General features: G+C 41.2%; 1 protein-coding gene across 1 annotated transcript in view; it reads right to left on the bottom strand.

Annotated features, from left to right (window-relative positions):
- Positions 1-3,013: 3,013 nt before the first annotated feature.
- TSHR (thyroid stimulating hormone receptor) overlaps positions 3,014-19,337 on the bottom strand; it is a 171,947-nt gene continuing 155,623 nt past the window's right edge. The window contains exons 9-10 of the mRNA XM_033187246.1: positions 9,522-9,710; positions 3,014-6,400 (exon numbers count right to left, since the gene is read on the bottom strand). Coding sequence (XP_033043137.1) covers positions 4,987-6,400; positions 9,522-9,710 — 1,603 coding nt within the window. The 3' untranslated portion in view covers positions 3,014-4,986. The remainder of the gene's footprint in view (positions 6,401-9,521; positions 9,711-19,337) is intronic.

The following is a 19,337-nucleotide window of genomic DNA, read 5'->3' on the forward strand; positions in this document are numbered from 1 at the left end:
TCTGCCTTCTTGCTGTGTGCATGGGAGTGGGGAGGAGGGACAACTCTTCTTTCTTTTTTTTTAAATTTTATTTTCAATTATTATGGGTACATAACAGGTATATATATTTATGGGGTACATGTGATATTTTGATACAGGCATGCAATGTGTAATAATCACATCAGGGTAATTGGGGTATCCATCCTCTTAAGGATGATATTTCTACTGGTTTAAAGCCCAACCCTTGTGACACCATTTAACCTTAATTGCTCCCCTAAAGGCCCGATCTCCAAATACAGTCACATTGGGAGTTAGGGCTTCAGCATATAAATTTAAAGGAGACATAACTCAGTCCTGATATTACTCAATCCCTAGTCCAAATTCCAGAGAAAACCACTTCAAGCCATTTTCTAATTTTAGTCACTGTAATTGTACTATATACTTACGTACTTGTTTTCTGAATGATAAATATTTAGACATATCTTTTGGCTGCATATAGTGAAGATTAGGAAATTACAACTGGCCTTTGAACAATATAGTCTACTTACAGGCAGATTTTTTCTATCTCTGCTACCCCTGAGACAGTAAGACCAACCCCTCCTCTTCCTCCTCCTCCTCAGCCTACTCAGTGTGAAGGCAAGGATGAAGACCTTTATGGTGATCCACTTCCACTTAATGAAGAGAAAATATATTTTCTCTCCTTATGATTTCCTTAATAACATTTTATTTTCTCTAACTAACTTTATTGTAAGAACATAGTATGTTATACATATACAAAATATGTGTTAATCAACTGTTTACGTTACTGGCAAGGCCTCCAGTGATCAGTAGGCTATTAGTGGCTAAGTTTCTGGGGGGATGAAAAGTTGTATTCAGATCTTCAACTCCAGTTTTTTTTTTTGTTTTTTTTTAATTCTAGAGGCATTGAAGATGTTGCTCTATTGTCTTCTAGTTTATACTGTTATTAATATCTTTTCTAATGTCTACTTTTCTTTCTTGATTCTCCCTCAAGCATTTAAGGTCTGCTTTCGGTGTTCTGACATTTTATAAATACTGTTGTACCCATGTGCTTTTCATTCATCACCTTTTGCACTAAGTGGACACTATCAATCTTTACCAGCTTCGGAAAACTTTCTCCTTCTGTTTCCTTGATGATTATGCCTTCTATGTTTTCTTCAGGACTCCTCTTGGACAGATGTTTGGCTTGGAGATGGATCCTCTGCATCTTTTAACTTTTGTCTGGTATTTCACAACTTTGTTTACTTGTTCAACATCCCAAGAAATTTCCTCACTTTAACTTCCACTCCTGGTAAATCTCTTACTTTGGCAATCTCATTTAAAATTTTCCAAAACTCTTTCTAATTTTTGATTACTACTATTGTTTTAATAGTAATTTGTATTGTTTTGGGGTCTGATAGTCTCTCCAATTTCTCTGAAGTTATTTAGTGAAATTAAACAACAATATTCTGTTTATGAATGATCTATTTTCTCTGGAGAAATATTCTTTTGTTCATTCTGGCCGTGTGTGTGTGTGTGTGTGTGTGTGTGTGTGTGTGTCTGTGTGCTACTGATGTGCAGTTTATTTCTCTCAAATATCTGGAAATTCTTGTGTCTTGTTTACATTTTTGAGTGAAGAATGAGAATGGCTAATGTCAGCAGATTGTATAGATCATTTCCCCCATGATGTTTCTCCCTGACTTCATGTGGGGGTGGCGGGGGTTGCTGATGGTAATGCCTCAATGATCAGGCTCCACTTATGTGTGAGGGCAGGAAGTGGGCCAGTGGGAGGAGTTCCCTGTTTACAGGAATCGTTCACTTTCTTTGAGATATTAATTGCAGCAAACACTGCATATGTCAGTTATTCAAACTGAATGAAGTGAAGGTAGATGGGAGGGTCCAAGTGACACAGACTTTCAATTAATTGCCCTAATTAACCCTCAGTCCTGTAACCTTCAGGCTTGGAAAGCTCACTGGGACTCTGCAGGGAAGTACATCCTTCTGCAGTTGCAGCCTTATCCTGTCAGTATATTCTAGGCTGTAACCTCCTCTACAGTTAGTTACCATCCACTCAAGGCCATAGACCTTCCATCTTTCAGAAAGCTGTCAACATGTTTGCTTTGCTGGTGGTTCTATCTCTCACGTTCACCATGCAGTTTTGGCTTGATCTTATTTTAAATTCCTTCCCTGTCATGTCAGTGGGATTTGAAAGAAAGTCAGTCTACCACTTGGAACTGGAACTTTTATAGCTTTTAAAACAGAATGCATTGATGCCAACAAGTTTCTATGGTGCCCCTTAGGTACTCGGAATGAATGAGAATCACTCAATTATGTTATGAAACAGTTTTCTCCTAAAGTAAGAGCATTTGTTCTCAAACTTTTATTGTTTTTAAAAAAAGTATTGTGGTTACAGTTTTCTTCTTTTTGTCCTTTTACTTTATTGCCACTCTCATGGTGCTGCCCTGTAATACTCTCTCCTCACTGGCTGCTTCTTTGATGCAGTAGATTATCTTTAAAGCAGGAGTCAATAAACTTTGGGGGTGTTTTAAGAGACACTCTTTTGAGAAACATGCATGAGCTTTAGAGAATGAATTGTGTGACCTCCACTGTGACTAGTCTGTGGCCATTTATCCTCAATGATTTGGGTTTATCTTCAGATAACTGAAAGGTGCTAGATAACATGAACTATGAACAGGACTTAGAGGTTTATTGTCTTCATTAGCACACTATTTAAATTGCTAGTGTCAATACCAATCATTTACTTGATATATTTGGTTTTATTGTTTTTTCTCTTAGTGATCCCTGTCAATTAATCATAATTCAGTTCACCAGGAGTAAGTTTTTTCACATAAAAACCACTTATGATCAAGACAGAATGTTATACTTAAGTTATTAATTGGCTGTCAACACTTTATTTATTAATATGGATTCATTAGCAAATGTGCCAATTATTTTTCTTGTCTTCAGTTTTAACACATACAATAGTAACCCCCAAAGAAACTCACAGGTTAACAAAAAAAGAACAACACTCTAGGACTTGGCACAATTGTTCCGTAGGAAGAAAATTTATTTCATGTTATGAGTGCAAATTTTAGTAACAATTCTGTTGAAGTCACTTTTCTAGGACTCTTTCCAAAGCATTAGTTCAGCTGTTCGAGATGAAACACATTATCTATCAAGATGTGATATTTCGAAATGTCACAGGAGAGAAACACATGACAAAAGGCAACACATTTGTTTAATTTCATTAGTTACAAGTGAATTTCTAGGTAAGTTATGATTTTAGATGTTTATAATAGTTTTATTAAGATGTGCAAGTCTCAATGATAGTGATGAATGGGTATGGCTGTGGAGAGACTCCAGGTGAGTCCAGCAGGGACCATCTGTGGGGCCCCATTAGCCACACTCCACAATCTAAAAACAACAAAGAGCTTTTATTTCATGGCGTGGTTTATGAGCATTCAGAAGTAATGTCATCTCTGCTTGGAGACTTTTCTAACAGTACATTAGAGGGCTATCATCACAGGTAACCTGGAGAGTACATCTGTAGATAAAGATCCTGACTATTTTAAGTAAGGAAGAATTACTGGGGAAAAGAGGTTTTGTGTCCAGTGATAAACAGGGCTGGAAAGAGCTGGCAGTTTCAGAAAAGAAGAAACCTCTCTTGACAGCTTTAGTATCATACTGTGGGCTGGAAATGGCAAAACCCATCCCTAAAGACAAGCGAAGTATTTTGAAGTGACTCTTCATAGTGAAGTAGCAACTCTAAATAACCAAAATTTGCAATCATAGTTTATTCTTCTATATAAACACGAATCTGTTTTTGGCCTGATGATGATAGCTGGGTAGATCTAGTAATTAAATGAATGATGCAGATCCAGGCAAATATGGTTACTCAATTGAATTTTTGGTTCAGACATCATAATCAAAAGTGAAACAAAGGAAAAATTTCCTGGGTCACATGTCTAGGCTTCAAGGACTAGGAGACAGCAGCCCTACAAAATAGGAAAAACAGATTCTACTTACTTAGTGCCGTTCTTTCTCTTTATCTTAGAAATACATTTTTGAGGGAAAGGGATGTACTAGAGTTTTAAAATTGGAAGAGGCTGTTGGACTCCTTCATTTCTACAGATTTCTGAGGTCCAGTGATTTGCCCAAAGTCCCATAGTTAATTAATGTCCAGCCTGTTTTATTAATCAATAGGGGATTGAGTGTGCTCTGCCCATAATTCCCACTTATTGCCACTTAGAAAGACTTTTTAGGGTTCACATCTTTTATGCTGTGAGGCTGGCCAAGAAGAGCAATTCTTAGTTTGCTAGGCCACATAAGCTGACATCTTGCCAGGTTTTCCAGGCAACACATAATAGCTTGCTCACATCAGGTGGATTCTTGTCAAGAGATGATTCATAGGTTGAGTTAAAAAACAAAACAAAGCAAAACAAAACTTAAAGCAAATTCTTTCCCTCCTTCATGTATCATAATAGCTGTTCCTTGTATGACAGCTAGCTGTGTTTGGCTTTTCAGTTTTAAGGTAATCAAGTTCTCTTTGTATCAGGGAACATCTAGTTGAACTGAGCCAATGTGGGACTGATTTTATCTTGTGGTCACCAACCAAATTAATAGCATTTTCCATCTGCTGAATCTTTAGTATGAAACGCTATACAAATCTGAGAAGCTCTATATTGACATGGCTCAGTTAATATTTGCTGAACATCCTACACGATGTCATCACTGGACTTGGCATCAAGAAAGTCTTCTAGATAGTATGGATTATTTTGATTTCACCCGGGATTCAAATATGCTGGTAGCCTAACTTCCTTCTTGGAGGCAATGATTAGGTTAATACTAATCACTCTCCAGAGATAAACTCTTGCCCTGTGAAATATTGAAACATCGCCTGCACAAGAGTGAGGGCAGCTATGTGTTGGGGGTGTCATGAGATTGGAATGTATATTCAAGAAACTATTATTGAGTAAGCTCCCCTACCATTGTGAGTAGTGTAGTGTTAACTTACAAAACCGTTTGCATATACTCTTCTGAGATTCGGCCCTGCTCCTTTGGGGTTAGATGGGAGTTTTCAAGCAGTTCATAGACATCTTGCATGTTGTGGAGACTCTGCCTCATGTTGTGGGTAACCTTTTCAACCTGAATATCAGTGCTGTTCTTTGGAGGAAACCTCTGCCCCCGGTATGCCTGAGCCTGGCGTTTACAGATGCCAAACTTGCTGAGTAGGATGAACACATCCCTCTGGAAGGCCTTGGTGAAAATAGCATAGAGGAATGGATTGGCACAGGAGTTAAGTGGATAGAAGAGGACCAGCAAGATTTTGGAATTGCTAACAGTGATGAGAGGCTTGTTCAGAATTGCTGACAGAGCATAGAACGAGATTGGGGCCATGCACATGAAGTCGGTGAATATCAACACAGCCATTCTCTTGGCAATTTTGGTATCTTTGTCCCCTGGGTTGTACTGCGGATTCCGGACTGTGATGTAGATCTTCACATAACAGCAGCAGACGATGACAAACGCAACTATGTTGAGCGTCAGAACAAAAACAATATATGCCAGAGCAAGAGGGGTCTCGGTGTCCATGGGCAGGCAGATGCTGACTTTGGCATAGCTACTTATTCCCACCAAAGGGAGCAGGGCGAGAAGGAAGCAGCAAACCCAGCCCCCAATCATGATGGCACATGCATGCCTGAGGCGGATCTTCCGGTCCAGGCGCATGGCGAAGGTGATGGCATACCAGCGCTCCAGGGTGATGACCGTCAGTGTGTACACCGACAACTCGCTTGCAAAGACAGTGAAGAAACCAGCCGTGTTGCACCCAGGGCCTGTCTGCCAGTCGATGGCATGGTTGTAGTACTCAGAGTGAGTGTAGAGGTCTACAGAGGCAATGAGGAGCAGGTACATCCCCATGCAGAAATCTGCAAAGGCCAGGTTGCACATGAGAAAGCGGGGGACGTTCAGTTTGTAGTGGCTGGTGAGAAGAATAAGGAGGACAAAGACGTTGCCCAGGAGAGCCAGCAGACTAACGAACCACACCACAATTCTCAGGAACTTGTAGCCCATTATGTCTTCACACGGGTTGAACTCATCGGACTTGGGGGTACACACCATGTCTTCATTGTCCCCACACACAGTGTAGTCATAATGGCTGTCAAAAGCTTGTAGGGTCTCTTCCTGGGGGTTTTTGAGCTCCTGGCCAAAACCAATGATCTCATCCTCTTGTTCTTCAAAGAAGACGTAATAATGAGCATTGTTATGAGCATCCTGGAACTTGGACTTTTCCTTGTACCCAGCAATGCTGTCATCCAGATTCTCTTCATATTCCCGCTGGAGGGGGCTATTCAGGGCATTCACAGATTTTCTCTGGCGCAAGCTCTGCATACTGCTCTCATTACACATCAAGGACTCAAGGATTCTGCAAGGCAACAAAAAAGTCAGTGCCAGGCTGGGCGCGGTGGCTCATGACTGTAATCCCAGCACTTTGGGAGGCCAAGGCAGGCGGATTGCTTGAGCCTAGGAGTTTAAGACCAGCCTGGGCAACATGGCGAAACCCCATCTCCATAAAAAATGCAAACATTAGCCGGACACGGTGGTATATGCCTGTGGTCCCAGCTACTCGGGAGGCTGTGGTGGGAAAATCACCGGAGCCTGGGGAGGTCAAAGCTGCAGTGAGGCGAGATCAGGCCACTATACTCTAGCCTGGGTGACAGAGTGAGACCCTGTCTCAAAAAAAAAAAAAAAGAGTGCTTGCTTAAAACCCATGAATGGTTCCCACATTTACAAAAATATGCAAACTACTTACTACGATGTACATAATTCTGTAAGGTTCTACAGGATCCGGGCAGGCCTGTTTCTGCGACATCATTTCTGTGACCTCCCCTCCCCTACTGTGATCCAGTGGCATTGGTCTTATTTCTCTTCTGCAACCACTTCAAGAACAGTGATTGAAAAACAAAAAACAAACAAAAAAACCCAACAAAGTGGCCAGGTGTGCTGGCTCATGCCTATACTTAGCCAGGCATGGTGACTCAATCCCAGCACTTTGGGAGGCTGAGGCAGGCGGATCACTTGAGGTCAGGAACTCGAAACCAGCCTGGCCAACATGGTGAAACCCTGTCTCTACTGAAAATACAAAAATTAGCTGGGCGTGGTGGCACATGCCTGTAATCCCAGCTACTTGGGAGGCTGAGGCAGGAGAATCGCTTAAACCTGGGAGGTGGAGGTTGCAGTGAGTCAAGATTGCACCACTGCATTCCAGCCTGAGTAGCAACAGAGCGAGCAAGACTCTGTCTAAAGAAAAAAAAAAAAGATGTGGATGCTGAAGCCAGTCGCCGTGGTGGGAACCTGGCTCTATTATTGACTAGCTTGGGTAGGCCCATGAAGTTTGGTTAACTCATTTGTAACATGGGACAATGGGAGTTACTCTTTCATATAGGGTTATTAAAGGATTCAATGAATTTATCTTTTTAAGGCTCTTACAATAGCACCTGTAGCTTTGTGAGTGCCATATGGTGATTATTGTTATTATTATTATTATTCCTATTCAAAACTCCAAAACCCTATGTTCTCATTGCCTGAAAAACACATGGCTGCCTCTACTCATCATTATTTAGTTGCAAACTGAATATTTTAAAAATAAAACATTTATGTATTTTTAGTAGATACAGGATTTCACCATGTTGGCCAGGCTGAGCTCGAACTCCTGACCTCAAGTGATCCACCCACCTCAGCCTCCCAAAGTACTGGGAATACATAAATGAGCCACTGCCCCTGGCCAGCCTGCTTATTTTCTGATTTCCTCCACTAGACAGTAAGTAAAATACGAGAGGGAATTCTTGTCTGTTCTATTCACAACAGCCAGGCACGTAGAAGGTGCTCAGTAAATATGTGTTTAACAAATGAACGAATGGACACTACCATACACGCATGCTTGTGGAAATAAGATTTAGTTTTTTCCTTGCTCACCAGACTTACAACAAAAGGGATTCTTTAACTTGCCTCAGCTGTTGAGCAGATTTTGATTGATCTCTTGGGTTCTGGTTAAAATGTCTAATGGACTTGATGTTTTCAACTGTTTGGAGGCTAAGGAGAAATCTAGACCCTGTCCCTGAGGTCCACTTAAGCCTCCCACCCAGCCCTTGTCCAGTCCTTCTCAGTGTCCCATGGCATCAGTGTAGAGTCCACTATCACCATCCTCTACCCCACTCCTGGCTTTTTGCAGTTATGATGCCCATGTTGGCCTTCTGTGTGTGTGTGCGCGTGTGTGTGTGTGTGTGACGGAATCTCAGAATCTTGCTTTGTCGCCCAGGCTGGAGTGCACTGGCATGATCTCGGCTCACTGCAACCTCCACCTACTGTATTCAAGCGATTTTTCTGCCTTAGCCTCCCCAGTAACTGGGATTACAGGCACCTGCCACCACATCCGGCTAATTTTGTTTTTTGTATTTTTAGTAGAGACGGGGGTTTCACCATGTTGGCCAGGCTGGTCTCTAACTCCTGACCTCAGGTGATCTGGCCGCTTCAGCCTCCCAAAGTGCTGGGATTTCAGGCGTGAGACATTGTGCCCGGCTGCCAGATTGGCCTTCTTTGTATGACTGTTTTAGCTTCTGCCCTCACACCTGATCTGATATTTTCCTGACTGCAATTATGTGTGTAGTAAGTCAATCAGTAAATACGTAGAAGCTGAGGAGGACTGAATAGAGATAATGAAGGTGGATTAGGAGGACAGATCATAGAAGACACAACAGGGGAAATAATGCAAAGTAAAAGTGAAAAAGTAAAAGAATCAGAGAAAGCCTGAAGAGAAAATGAAGGCCATCCCTCCTTCACAGGCTCATAAGCAGCCTGATGTGCACATACTATATATCACAGTTAATATTAATGAAGATCTTACAATATTCCAGGCCATTCCATTCTGGTGTTTTCCATTCAGTTTCTCATTTAATCTTCTCAAAACTCCTATGAATGATAGCATTACGATCTCCATTCCCAAAGATTCAGAGTGGTTAAGTAACGAGGCTGGGATAACACAACTTGGAAAATGGCAGAGCTGCGGTATAAACCCAGCTGACTCCAAAGCCTGCAGGCATGTAACCAGTGAGTTATGACATTTGCAAGGCCCAAACCGATCAGGTAACCCAACTGTTTGTGTTATTTATAAGTCTGTTCTCATGGTTGTGGTGTCTGGGGTCTAATATGTGTTGCAGTATCTAATTATGAATTGTACCTGGAAACCGGAAATCATGTCTGCATAACCTCGACAAGATTCTGTGAGATCTGGTTGTGTTTCTCTCTCCCGTGCTATCTGTCACCTCTTCTGCCCTACAGCTATCCAGCAACATTTGCCTTATTTCTCAGCTGCACCCACTTTTGGTCCGCAGGGTCACTGTGTCCCATGGATCTCCTGTTTTATATGGATGCTTCCAATATCATCTCCACCTGGTTTTCAAACCAGGAAGCGTCTTCCCCAAAACCAAGAAATGAATTCTACTTCCACCAAGGTCTTTTGTCACTTTTGCCAGGTCCCTGCCACTTACCCTCTGATTTTCTTCTGATTCTTAAAAGCACAGCAGTGGCTTGGGTAAGAAAGGTCAGCCCGTGTGAGGTGAAGGAAACTCAAGGAAAGTGGAAGTTTCTTAAGAGTCCAGGTGTTTCTTGCTATCAGTTCCTTCAGGTGCTCCAGGCCTTTGGATGGAAGGGCAGTAACACTGGTATGAGACACGTCCCTGGGAGGTAGAGAACAGAAAAATGCAGAGAGGTAGTGAGCAGCCAGGGCCTTCTCAGCCTTGGCCAGAAAGTCAAACAGGCCTGAGGTAAATGGGGAGATGACATGCTCCTTTCTTCTACTGAGTACATAAGCTAAGCTCCTCGTCTAAGGAGAGATGGATATTAGGCTTCTAAGTCTGTGTTACAGGAACTCCTTGGAATTCCAGTATCCATCAGTACAAATGCTATTTCTACGGTCATTTTATTCTATCCATCACAATACACACAAAGTCTTGGAATCAGAGGGAGATGTCAATTTTACTCTGCAACATGCCACCATGTGACTATGAAAGGGTCTCAAGAGGCAAGAGAAATAAAGTAGAACAGAGACAAAGGGGCCTACCTTGCTATCAGCCGCTGTGGGGACTAGAGTTTGGGGACTGATAAACTGATCACTGATATGAATCAACATCAGTACCATGAAAATCTGATAATGATGCAGACCTCAGAGTCATAACCAGTTACACTGGAAATTCATGACTGACAACAATTCCCTGCCCCCACCCCTCCAGTGTCTTTAGAAGACTGTAAATCAATTCTTGGAAAGAAAACTCAAATGTTGATATTAACAATGTGAAATCAGATTCAAATCACTTCCGAGAACAATGGGGTGGGGGGTGGCGGTCAGGCTGGGAACAGTGTAGACATTAGTGTTAGTCACTAAAGTAGAATGAATTCATGGCATTAGTGTGGCATTCTCTGCTCTTTTCTGAATCCCAAAGAGTCCAGGTTCCATGTCTTGCGCCATCATTTTTATTGGCACCATTAATAGCTTGAATAAATCCATGAATGTTTAACCTAATATCCCTCCTATTTTATATTTTGTCAATTAAAATATTCCTCATAGAAGATAATTCCATTTAAAATATTTAATATAATTAATAGTATCCGATTAGCGAGTGAATTCCATTATTTTCAATTTCTTCCCCCACATCATTGTAATTGGACTTAGCTGGGATTTACATTCTCAAGGTTCAAGGCCGTCAGAACATGAAGCTCATGTATTAACCGCATTCTCACCACAGGGCTATCACTCTTGTGAGGAAAGGGTTGGTGCGGTTGCTATTTTGTTTTGTATTTAATTAAAAAGTATATATAATCTAGCATTTCCCAAATTTGCCTGGTGGTAAGAATTACCCTTGGCGCGGCCGGGTGCGGTAGCTCACGCCTGTAATCCCAGCACTTTAGGAGTCCGAGGCGGGCGAATCACGAGGTCAGGAGTTCGAGACCAGCATGGCCAACATAGTGAAACCCCATCTCTACCAAAAATACAAAAGTTAGCCAGGTATGGTGGCACATGCCTGTAGTCCCAGCTACTCAGGAAGCTTAGGCAGGAGAATCGCTTCAACCCAGAAGGCGGAAGTTGCAGTGAGCTGAGACCATGCCATTGTACTCCAGCCTGGGTGACAAAGTGAGACTCTGTCTCAAAACAACAACAACAACAACAACAACAACAAATACCCTTGGCGCTTGTTTCTGTATTATCCCCAGGTGATTTTTAACATTAGACATTTATAAACTGACATAAATTAACACCTTTGCGGTTAGTGAGAGAGTGGAGGAACTTTTGAACCAGACTTAAGCACAGTTGTGAAGCAAATGAAGCTGGGTTTGCTCTCCTGCCTCATCTGTCCTTTTTGAGGCATGTCTTTCTCTTTTAGCCATGCTGTCTTCAAGGTGTGGCCATCTTTCAATTCCAGCTTTCTGGAAGCATCTTAGGTTGCTCTTCCCAGTGATGCTTTCATGTCAGAGCATCTCATGGCTCATTTCCCTGCTTTGTTGTCTGCTAGATACACTGATTGTGTGTGTTCATCTGAAAGAGTTGATCCAAGTAATGTGCTTGCATTTTAATATATATTTCTTGAGAAAACATGTTAGTAATTATTTCAGTTACTGCATGACAAAACACCCCAAAACGAAGCGGCATAAATCAACAATCTTTTTATTATGAGCATAGGTTTTATGGATCATGAATTTGAACAGGGAATGGTGGGGACAGGTTGTCTCTGTTCTGTGATGTCTGGGGCATCAGCTGGGAAGATCTGGAGTCTGGGAAGACTCAATGCCTGGGGGTTGGGATTATCTGCAATTTCCTTCACTGGCATGTCTGGTGCCAGGGCTGAGGTGATTCAAAGACTGAGATCAGCTGAGACTGTTGCTGTGGCTACTCCAGGTGACTTGACCTTCCCACATTACATCAGCCAGATTCTAAGAGAACTATTAAATTCAAGGGCAGAGAACATACAGTCCACCTCTTAATGGGAAGAGTGTCAAAGAATTCGATGCCTTCTTGTAAAACTGCCCTAATGATCTAAGTGATGGAGACAGCATTGAGGCAGATAATCTGGGGAAAAATTCGCAGTTTATCACTCTGCAAATCAGCATTTCTAGTCCAGGGATCACTCTGGACCAGCATCAGAATCATTTGTAATACAGATTGAGGCATGTCCCAGACCAAATGAATTATAATTTCTGTTTGTGGAGCCTGGGAATCTGTATTACTTAAGATGCTCTCCAAGTGATTCAGAAGCTGGTTTCAATTCTCAAAGCATTTTTATGAAGCAGGCAGATACTAAAATTCAGACAAAGAAATATCTCTTTGTGTCCCAAGAGATACAGTGAACCAAGGGTGGCGTCATAACCATCATTTGGGTCTAGAGAACTCAGCTTCAGTGTCCCAGGAAGTAGCCTTCACTTTCAGGTCTTTGGAGTCCTTGAACACAGATCCAGGTGCAGTAACTCTCCACGGACTCATTAGGAAACTGGGAGGGAAGATTTGATTCCAAAGCTTGTCTGAGTATGTGTAATGATGTATCCCAGGTGGCCTCTAAGTTAGGTCCCACTCAGGCTGAACTAGGAGGGTGCTTAGTCAGGCAAGGAGAAAGTACATGTGGGGAAATGTGGATAAACCTTATGACAAAAACATTTATCACACAATGGGTGCTTGGCATATGGTAGGTCCTCAGTAATTGTTAATTTCCCCCTTGTCCCAATTTGAAGTTTATCTGAGCTCAAGCCAAAAGCAATGAAGTTGGCAAATACAGCTCCAGTCCAGACCTCAACTTGTAGATCCAATTGCTTATTTGATATCTCCACCTGGATGCCTCACAGGCATCTCCAACTTAATAGGTGCTTTCAAAACTTAGCTTTTCATCCCTTGCCCTCAGCTGAACCTGCTCCTCCTCTATTTCCCCCCAACATGGTAATTGACACTCTCATCCACTTGATTGCTCAAATTAGTAATCTTGGAATCACTACAACATGTTGGATTTCCTCAAGACCATTGTCCCATCCACCTTTAATCTTGCAAAACACCTATGATTCTGAACTCCAAAGGAATCTCAAATCCATATATTTGCATCTCCAGTGTAAGCTTTCTAGTCTAAGCTAACATTATGTCTTACTGCAATATCTTTCCTGTCCAGTTTTATTCTTTTTCAATCCATTCGTCACATAGTAGCCAGAGTAATCATAACATATGAAGTGAGTAATGTCACTTTCCTGCCTAAAGGCCTACAGTGACTTCTCAATGTACCATGAATAACATCCGTGCTTCCTGCCACGCCCTTTAAGCTCTTGCAGATCTAGCACCGGACTACCTCTGTAACCTCATCTCAGAGTTCTAAGGCCACTTACAGGCAAAATTAGAATCTATTATACTTGAAGACATCTTAATCCTCACTTGTCATAGTTCTAAGTATCCATTAGGCATGCTGCACCTTAAGTGCTCCTGTGCACTCCACCCACACTATCTCTGCACTTACAGAGTCAAGCAGGGGGAACAACTGCCTTTTTTCTTTTTTGATTTAACCACCCTTGCAGTGATCTGCAGTTTTAATCAGACAGTCTGGTTGCTATCAGACAGAAAGGTAGGAGATCCTTTATACCTTCCTATGGATCTAGCACTGCCTGTCCACTCAAAATATCTCAAATAGAATGATTCTTGCCTTGAAGCCTACTGGAGTTTCTTTATTTCTTGTCTTCCATCTACCATTTTCCAGGGTTTGAAGCTTCTGTGTCCTTGTGGAGTCTCTCTTGCCCTTGCCCTACATTCATGCTATGAATATTTACAACAACATGAAATTGTGCTAGAACACCCCCACCCCATGATCAGATGTCAGCCCAGCTGTTTGCACATCTACAGTTTCATGGTTCTCATTGCTACCACCTTAGTTTAGGTCTGAACTATATTTCACCTGAGTTTTGCAAAAACTTCATGACTGGTCTCAGAAATCTTTTGCTATTCCGATCTTAGGAACTCAGGAAAGAATGTTTTTTCTAAAGGACATTAGGAAAGACTTAGGAAAGAATGCCCTTTCTAAGACAGATCTTACCATATTGCTTTCCAGCTTCAAATCCATGCCTCCTCTAATATCTACAGATTGAAGTTCAAGTTTCCTAGGAGACTATTTCCCCCCTCCCCAATGGGAGTCTCTTTCTGAATCTTGTGTCATCTTTTTTCTTGATTTTTCTCTCCTAGAGCACATTTTCAAGTAATTTCTTAGGCCGTGTGAGGGAGATATTTTCTGAGTCTTTTGACTTGTTATTACTTCTGGAAGCTTCTCAGACCTTCTCTTTATCCCTGGTGTGACATTTCATGAAGGTGTACCTTGATAGGAATCTTTTTCCATGTATTATAATGGGCACTGGGGAAAGAGAGGCCCCTTCAATCTGAAGACCTTTGTTCTTCACCTCTGGGAAATTTTCTTGTATTGTTTCTGGGATAACGTATTCTCATTTTATCTGTTTTGTCTCTGGAATTCTTAATAAGAGGAAAAGTCACCTCCTGGTCCCTCAGACATATCTCCATCTTTTGTTGGAATTTTCTCCTATTACTTTTATTAAATTGCCTGGTAAAATTCCTTGAGTGCATCTTCCATCTCTTCTGTTAAATTTTTAATTTTAGCTTCATGAGAGCTGGAATACTGCCTGCTCTGTTTATTGCCATATTTTTGGTACCTAGACTGGTGTTTAGCCAATAGAAGACTCTAAATACGTACTTGTCAAATACCTGAATAGATTTTTAAGAGAACTCTCTTATGTTCTGTTCCTTTTAAAAACAGCGTATTTGGTCGGGCGTGGTGGCTCACGTCTGTAATACCAGCACTTTGGGAGGCCGAGGTGGGCAGATCACCCGAGGTCGGGAGTTCGAGACCAGCCTGACCAACATGGAGAAATCCGGTATCTACTAAAAATTCTAAATTAGCCAGGCATGGTGGCACATGCCTGTAATCCCAGCTACTTGGGAGGCTGAGGCAGGAGAAAATCACTTGAACCCAGGAGGTGGAGGTCGCAGTGAGCTGAGATCGCACCATTACACTCCAGCCTGGGCAACAAGAGTGAAACTCCTTCTAAAAATAAAAATAAAATAAAAAAGAATAAAAAATAAAATAAAATAAAATAAAAACAGCATATTTGAGGAAGCATATCCCTTTGTTTAGGACCATGGGTTTTAAATTCACACTATCTGGACTTAAATCCTGGCTTCTGCGCTTACTTTCAGTCACTTAAACTTTGCGTGCTGCAGTTTCCTTATCTTGAGTTTGTTGAACAGTAGCTCTTAGTGTCTTCTCAATAAATATTAGCTGTTATTATTATTATATATTTATTATTATTATCATGATTGTTATAGTAATAGGGACGAAATGTGTTCTCAGATTTATCTCGGGTCCTTAATTATTGGTCCTTTCTCATTTCTGTGGTGTCTTTGATTTCTCCAGGCTTACTTTCCCGCATTTGTGTATCTTGGTTTTGATCTTCCGTGTTAGGAGCATTCATTGACTGGTGATCTCTGGTTGCATACTTCATATTTAAGAGGATGCTTTTCTGTTGGCAGACTTTGCTTTAGGGTAATTGTGTAGGGAGTTGGCCATTATGCTGGTAGACCCTAAAGTGCCAGAATGTGAATGTCTTTTTTGTTTTAGGATTTCTCAACTTCTTCAGCTTAGTGGAGAGGTACTTAGCTGTTAGAATTCCGCATAAATAGAGTAGAGGATTCATGTTTCTAGATATAAACTTTCAGTTAACCCTTCTGTTTTCAGTCCCATGTCTTACTCTTACCACATGCCGTACCCATCACCTCTAAGTCCCATTCCTCCCAGAGATTTTACGGGGCATGACAGCAGTCTCTGACTATGCTCCCTTTGAGTACTGTGAGTTTCGCCTTCCTTCTCTTCTGTTTTTCTTCATTCTGAATTCTGTAGCTCTTCAGGCCGTGGATGGGCTCTCACCTGTCTTCTGTGAATGTATGCATAGTAAAAATTCTTGTGGATGTATAAATAGGAAAAATTCCTTTCTCATCTTTTTAAGGGGATCTCAGGAGGGAGAGAAAATAAAATCTTAGGTTTAATGCTTCATTTTAACTTTTAATCACCACTTATATTTAGCACACAGAACTGTGCAAGAGCTTGGAACAAATACTTGTTGAGTACTGAGCCACATTTGATAGTCTCCCAATTCTGGAGTTTTGGAGAATAAATCTCAGTCTGAAGAGATCCTCAAACTCAACAAGTCAGGAATCATTTTAAGTTATTTGAGGCTGTATTTTTTCCTACTCACCCAAAGTTTTATTTGATTACTTCAAATCCAGATTTTTATTATTTATTATTAATTAATTAATTAATTAATTTTTTTGAGATGGAGTCTCGCTCTGTCGCCCAGGCTGGAGTGCAGTGGCACGATCTTGGCTCACTGCAAGCTCCACCTCCCGGGTTCATGCCATTCTCCTGCCTCAGCCTCCAGAGTAGCTGGGACTACAGGCACCCACCACCACGCCTGGCTAATTTTTTTGTATTTTTAGTAGAGACAGGGTTTCACCGTGTTAGCCAGCATGGTCTCGATTTCCTGACCTCGTGATTCGCCCGCCTCGGCCTCCCAAAGTGCTGGGATTACAGGCATGAGCCACCGCGCCCCGCCCAGGATTTTTAAATAGTGTACCTTCTTTCCTAAAATAAACCTGTCAACATGTAGTATTTTTTTTTTTTCTGAGTAAGAAGAATATAAAGAGTTGTTATGGGTGCTGAAGGGGTCTGAAATCACTTATGGATGTAGCCATATGGATAGAAACCTACAAGCTGGAGGGCTTCCCTCTGTTTTGTTGGCTCTGGCACTCTCTTCAAAGAACTCATCAGGCAATGGGCATTGAACACCATGAGAATCTGTCTCTAGCAAGCATTTACTTGCAAATCAGAATGCAGCTGAGCTGAGTCTGGCAGATGGTTTGAAGTCTAATTGCCTAGGTCGTGGGAATAATCTTGAGTTAAGTGTCTAATGAAAGTAACAAGACCTGAATTTGGAGAGAGTGAGTCCTGCAGTGCTATATACAGAGAAGAATATCATGAGATTTTAATGACACCAGGGAAAAAAAAGAGCTAACTATGTTTAATGTCATAGGAAGAGCAAATTGCACCTCAAAAGCGATTATGTACTCTAGTATCCCCAAACATTGGAACTATTTTTATTTTTTGAGAGATATTTTGTCATTGATTATTATTTAAGATTAACTTATGATGAACTCAATTGCAAGTTAAAGAAGCGCTAATTGGCTTGCCAGTGTTCCAACAGCAATTGCAAGTGGCTTTTCTGTTTGCTTGCCATGAAAGTAGGTTTTCCCAAAGGTCAATATGTGGAAGCTGCTCCATTATAAATGTGCAGTTACATCTGTAAATTGGTAGATGAAATGCATCTAAGAGCAGAAAGATTAATTTACTGTTTAAAATACAATGTAATTAATTTATTAATACTGAATTGAAAAATAAGTTAAAGGTTTAAAGGTATACATTCAAGACAGTCAGCTTGTCTATTAATATGTTTAAATAATTTAGAAATGCAATATGCATTTATTTAGCAAGTACAGAATGTATTGATTGCTGTCTGGGTCTCAAGGATAGTTCTAGAAGCTAGGGCTATAGCAGTAAACTAAACAGGCAGAAATTCCTGCTCTCCTCATGCTTACTTTCTAGTGGAGAGAAAGGTAACTTTTTCTCAAAAAGTGAGGATACATAGTATGTTAGATGACAATGATAAGCACTATGGGGAAAAGGAAAACAGGGAAGAGAAAAGGCAGAGACCAGGAGTGGGTCACAATGAGAGATGAGGGGACAGTGTCAGGGAAGTCCTCACTGAGGAGATAGTTGAGGAAATGTCTGAAGGCGGTGAGGGAGACAGCCAAGCTGATATCTGGGGCAAAAGCATTGCAAGCCAAGGAACCGGCAGTGTAAAGACTGTGAGGAGTGCACCTGGTATGTTTGAGGAAGCGAGGAGGCCAGTGACGTTGTAGGCTGTCAAAAGAACATTGCATTTTCATGGAAGTGAGATCAAAAGGCTGCAGAGGAATGGTATAATCTGACTTATGTAAAAAGGATCATGCTGCTGCTTTGAAAATAACCAAAGTGAGCAAGGGGTGGAAACAGGGAGACCAAAAATAGAGAGGATGGTGCTTTGGACCAGGGTGGTAGCAGTGGAGACACTGAAAATGGTGGGAGTTTGTAGATATTTGAAAAGTAGAGCCATTGGGACTTTCTGATGGATTGGATATGGGGTATGTGAGAAAGAGAAGAGTTGAGAATGACTCCAAGATTTCTAGTCTGCAGCTGGGAGAATGAAGTTACCATTTCCTGAGATGGGGAAGGCTGCAGGTGAGGTAGGTTTGGAGAGAATGATCAGAAGTTCACTTTTGGGCATGTCAAGTTTGAGATGCCTATTGGACATCCAGATGGTGACGGCAGGCAAGCAGTGTTTTATGAGCATGGAATTGGGGAGAATTGTCTGGACTGGAGATTTCTATTTGGGTATCATAGGCTTTAGGTAAAGCCATGCAAGTGGATAAGATCACCAAGGAAGTGAATAAAGATATAGATAAAAAGAATATCAAAGATGGAGCCCTGGGGCACTCCATCATTAAGAGATCAGGAAGAAGAGGAAGAGCTAGAAAAACAGAGTAGGAAGGAACAATCAGAGGTATGGATAAAAACCAAGAGAGAGTAGTGCCTTGGAAGCCAAAAGAAGAATACATTCCAAGGAAGATGGAGTCAGCAACTGAGTCAAATGCTTCTGAAATAAGTACTAATTGGCCATTTGATTTAGCAACTGTGGAAGTCACTGTTGACCTTGTAAAGAGAGTTTTAGTGGCATGGTGGGAAGTGAAAACCTGATTGGAGTAAGCATAACAGAAACTGGGATAGTTGCTGCAAAAAGGCACAGAAAAATAGGGCAGTAGGTGGAAGTAGATATGAAGGAAGGGGTTTTTAAAATTATAAATATTTCAGTATTTTCCTAAAAATTAAGTAATCTTTTTAAAATAAATAAAATCTAAAACAACAACTCTTTAAGGCCATGTAATATTCAATCAGTTTTCCAAGAAAGGCAAGGTAGTTCTTACCTTGTTTAAGTCAGATCCAAATAGATACAGAAAAGATATTCAATTGATGCCTCTTAGGTGTCTTTTAATCCATATTCATGAAATATTGTTTTAAGATGGAAGAAGCTACAGCATGTTTACACACTGATGGGAGATAATTTAGTAGGGAGGGAAATACAGATGATTAGGAAAGAAGGGAGAGGATTGCTGAAGCAATGCCCTTGAGTTT

Source organism: Trachypithecus francoisi, unplaced genomic scaffold (assembly GCF_009764315.1).
Source record: "Trachypithecus francoisi isolate TF-2019V2 unplaced genomic scaffold, Tfra_2.0 Lachesis_group3, whole genome shotgun sequence".
Taxonomy (NCBI): domain Eukaryota; kingdom Metazoa; phylum Chordata; class Mammalia; order Primates; family Cercopithecidae; genus Trachypithecus; species Trachypithecus francoisi.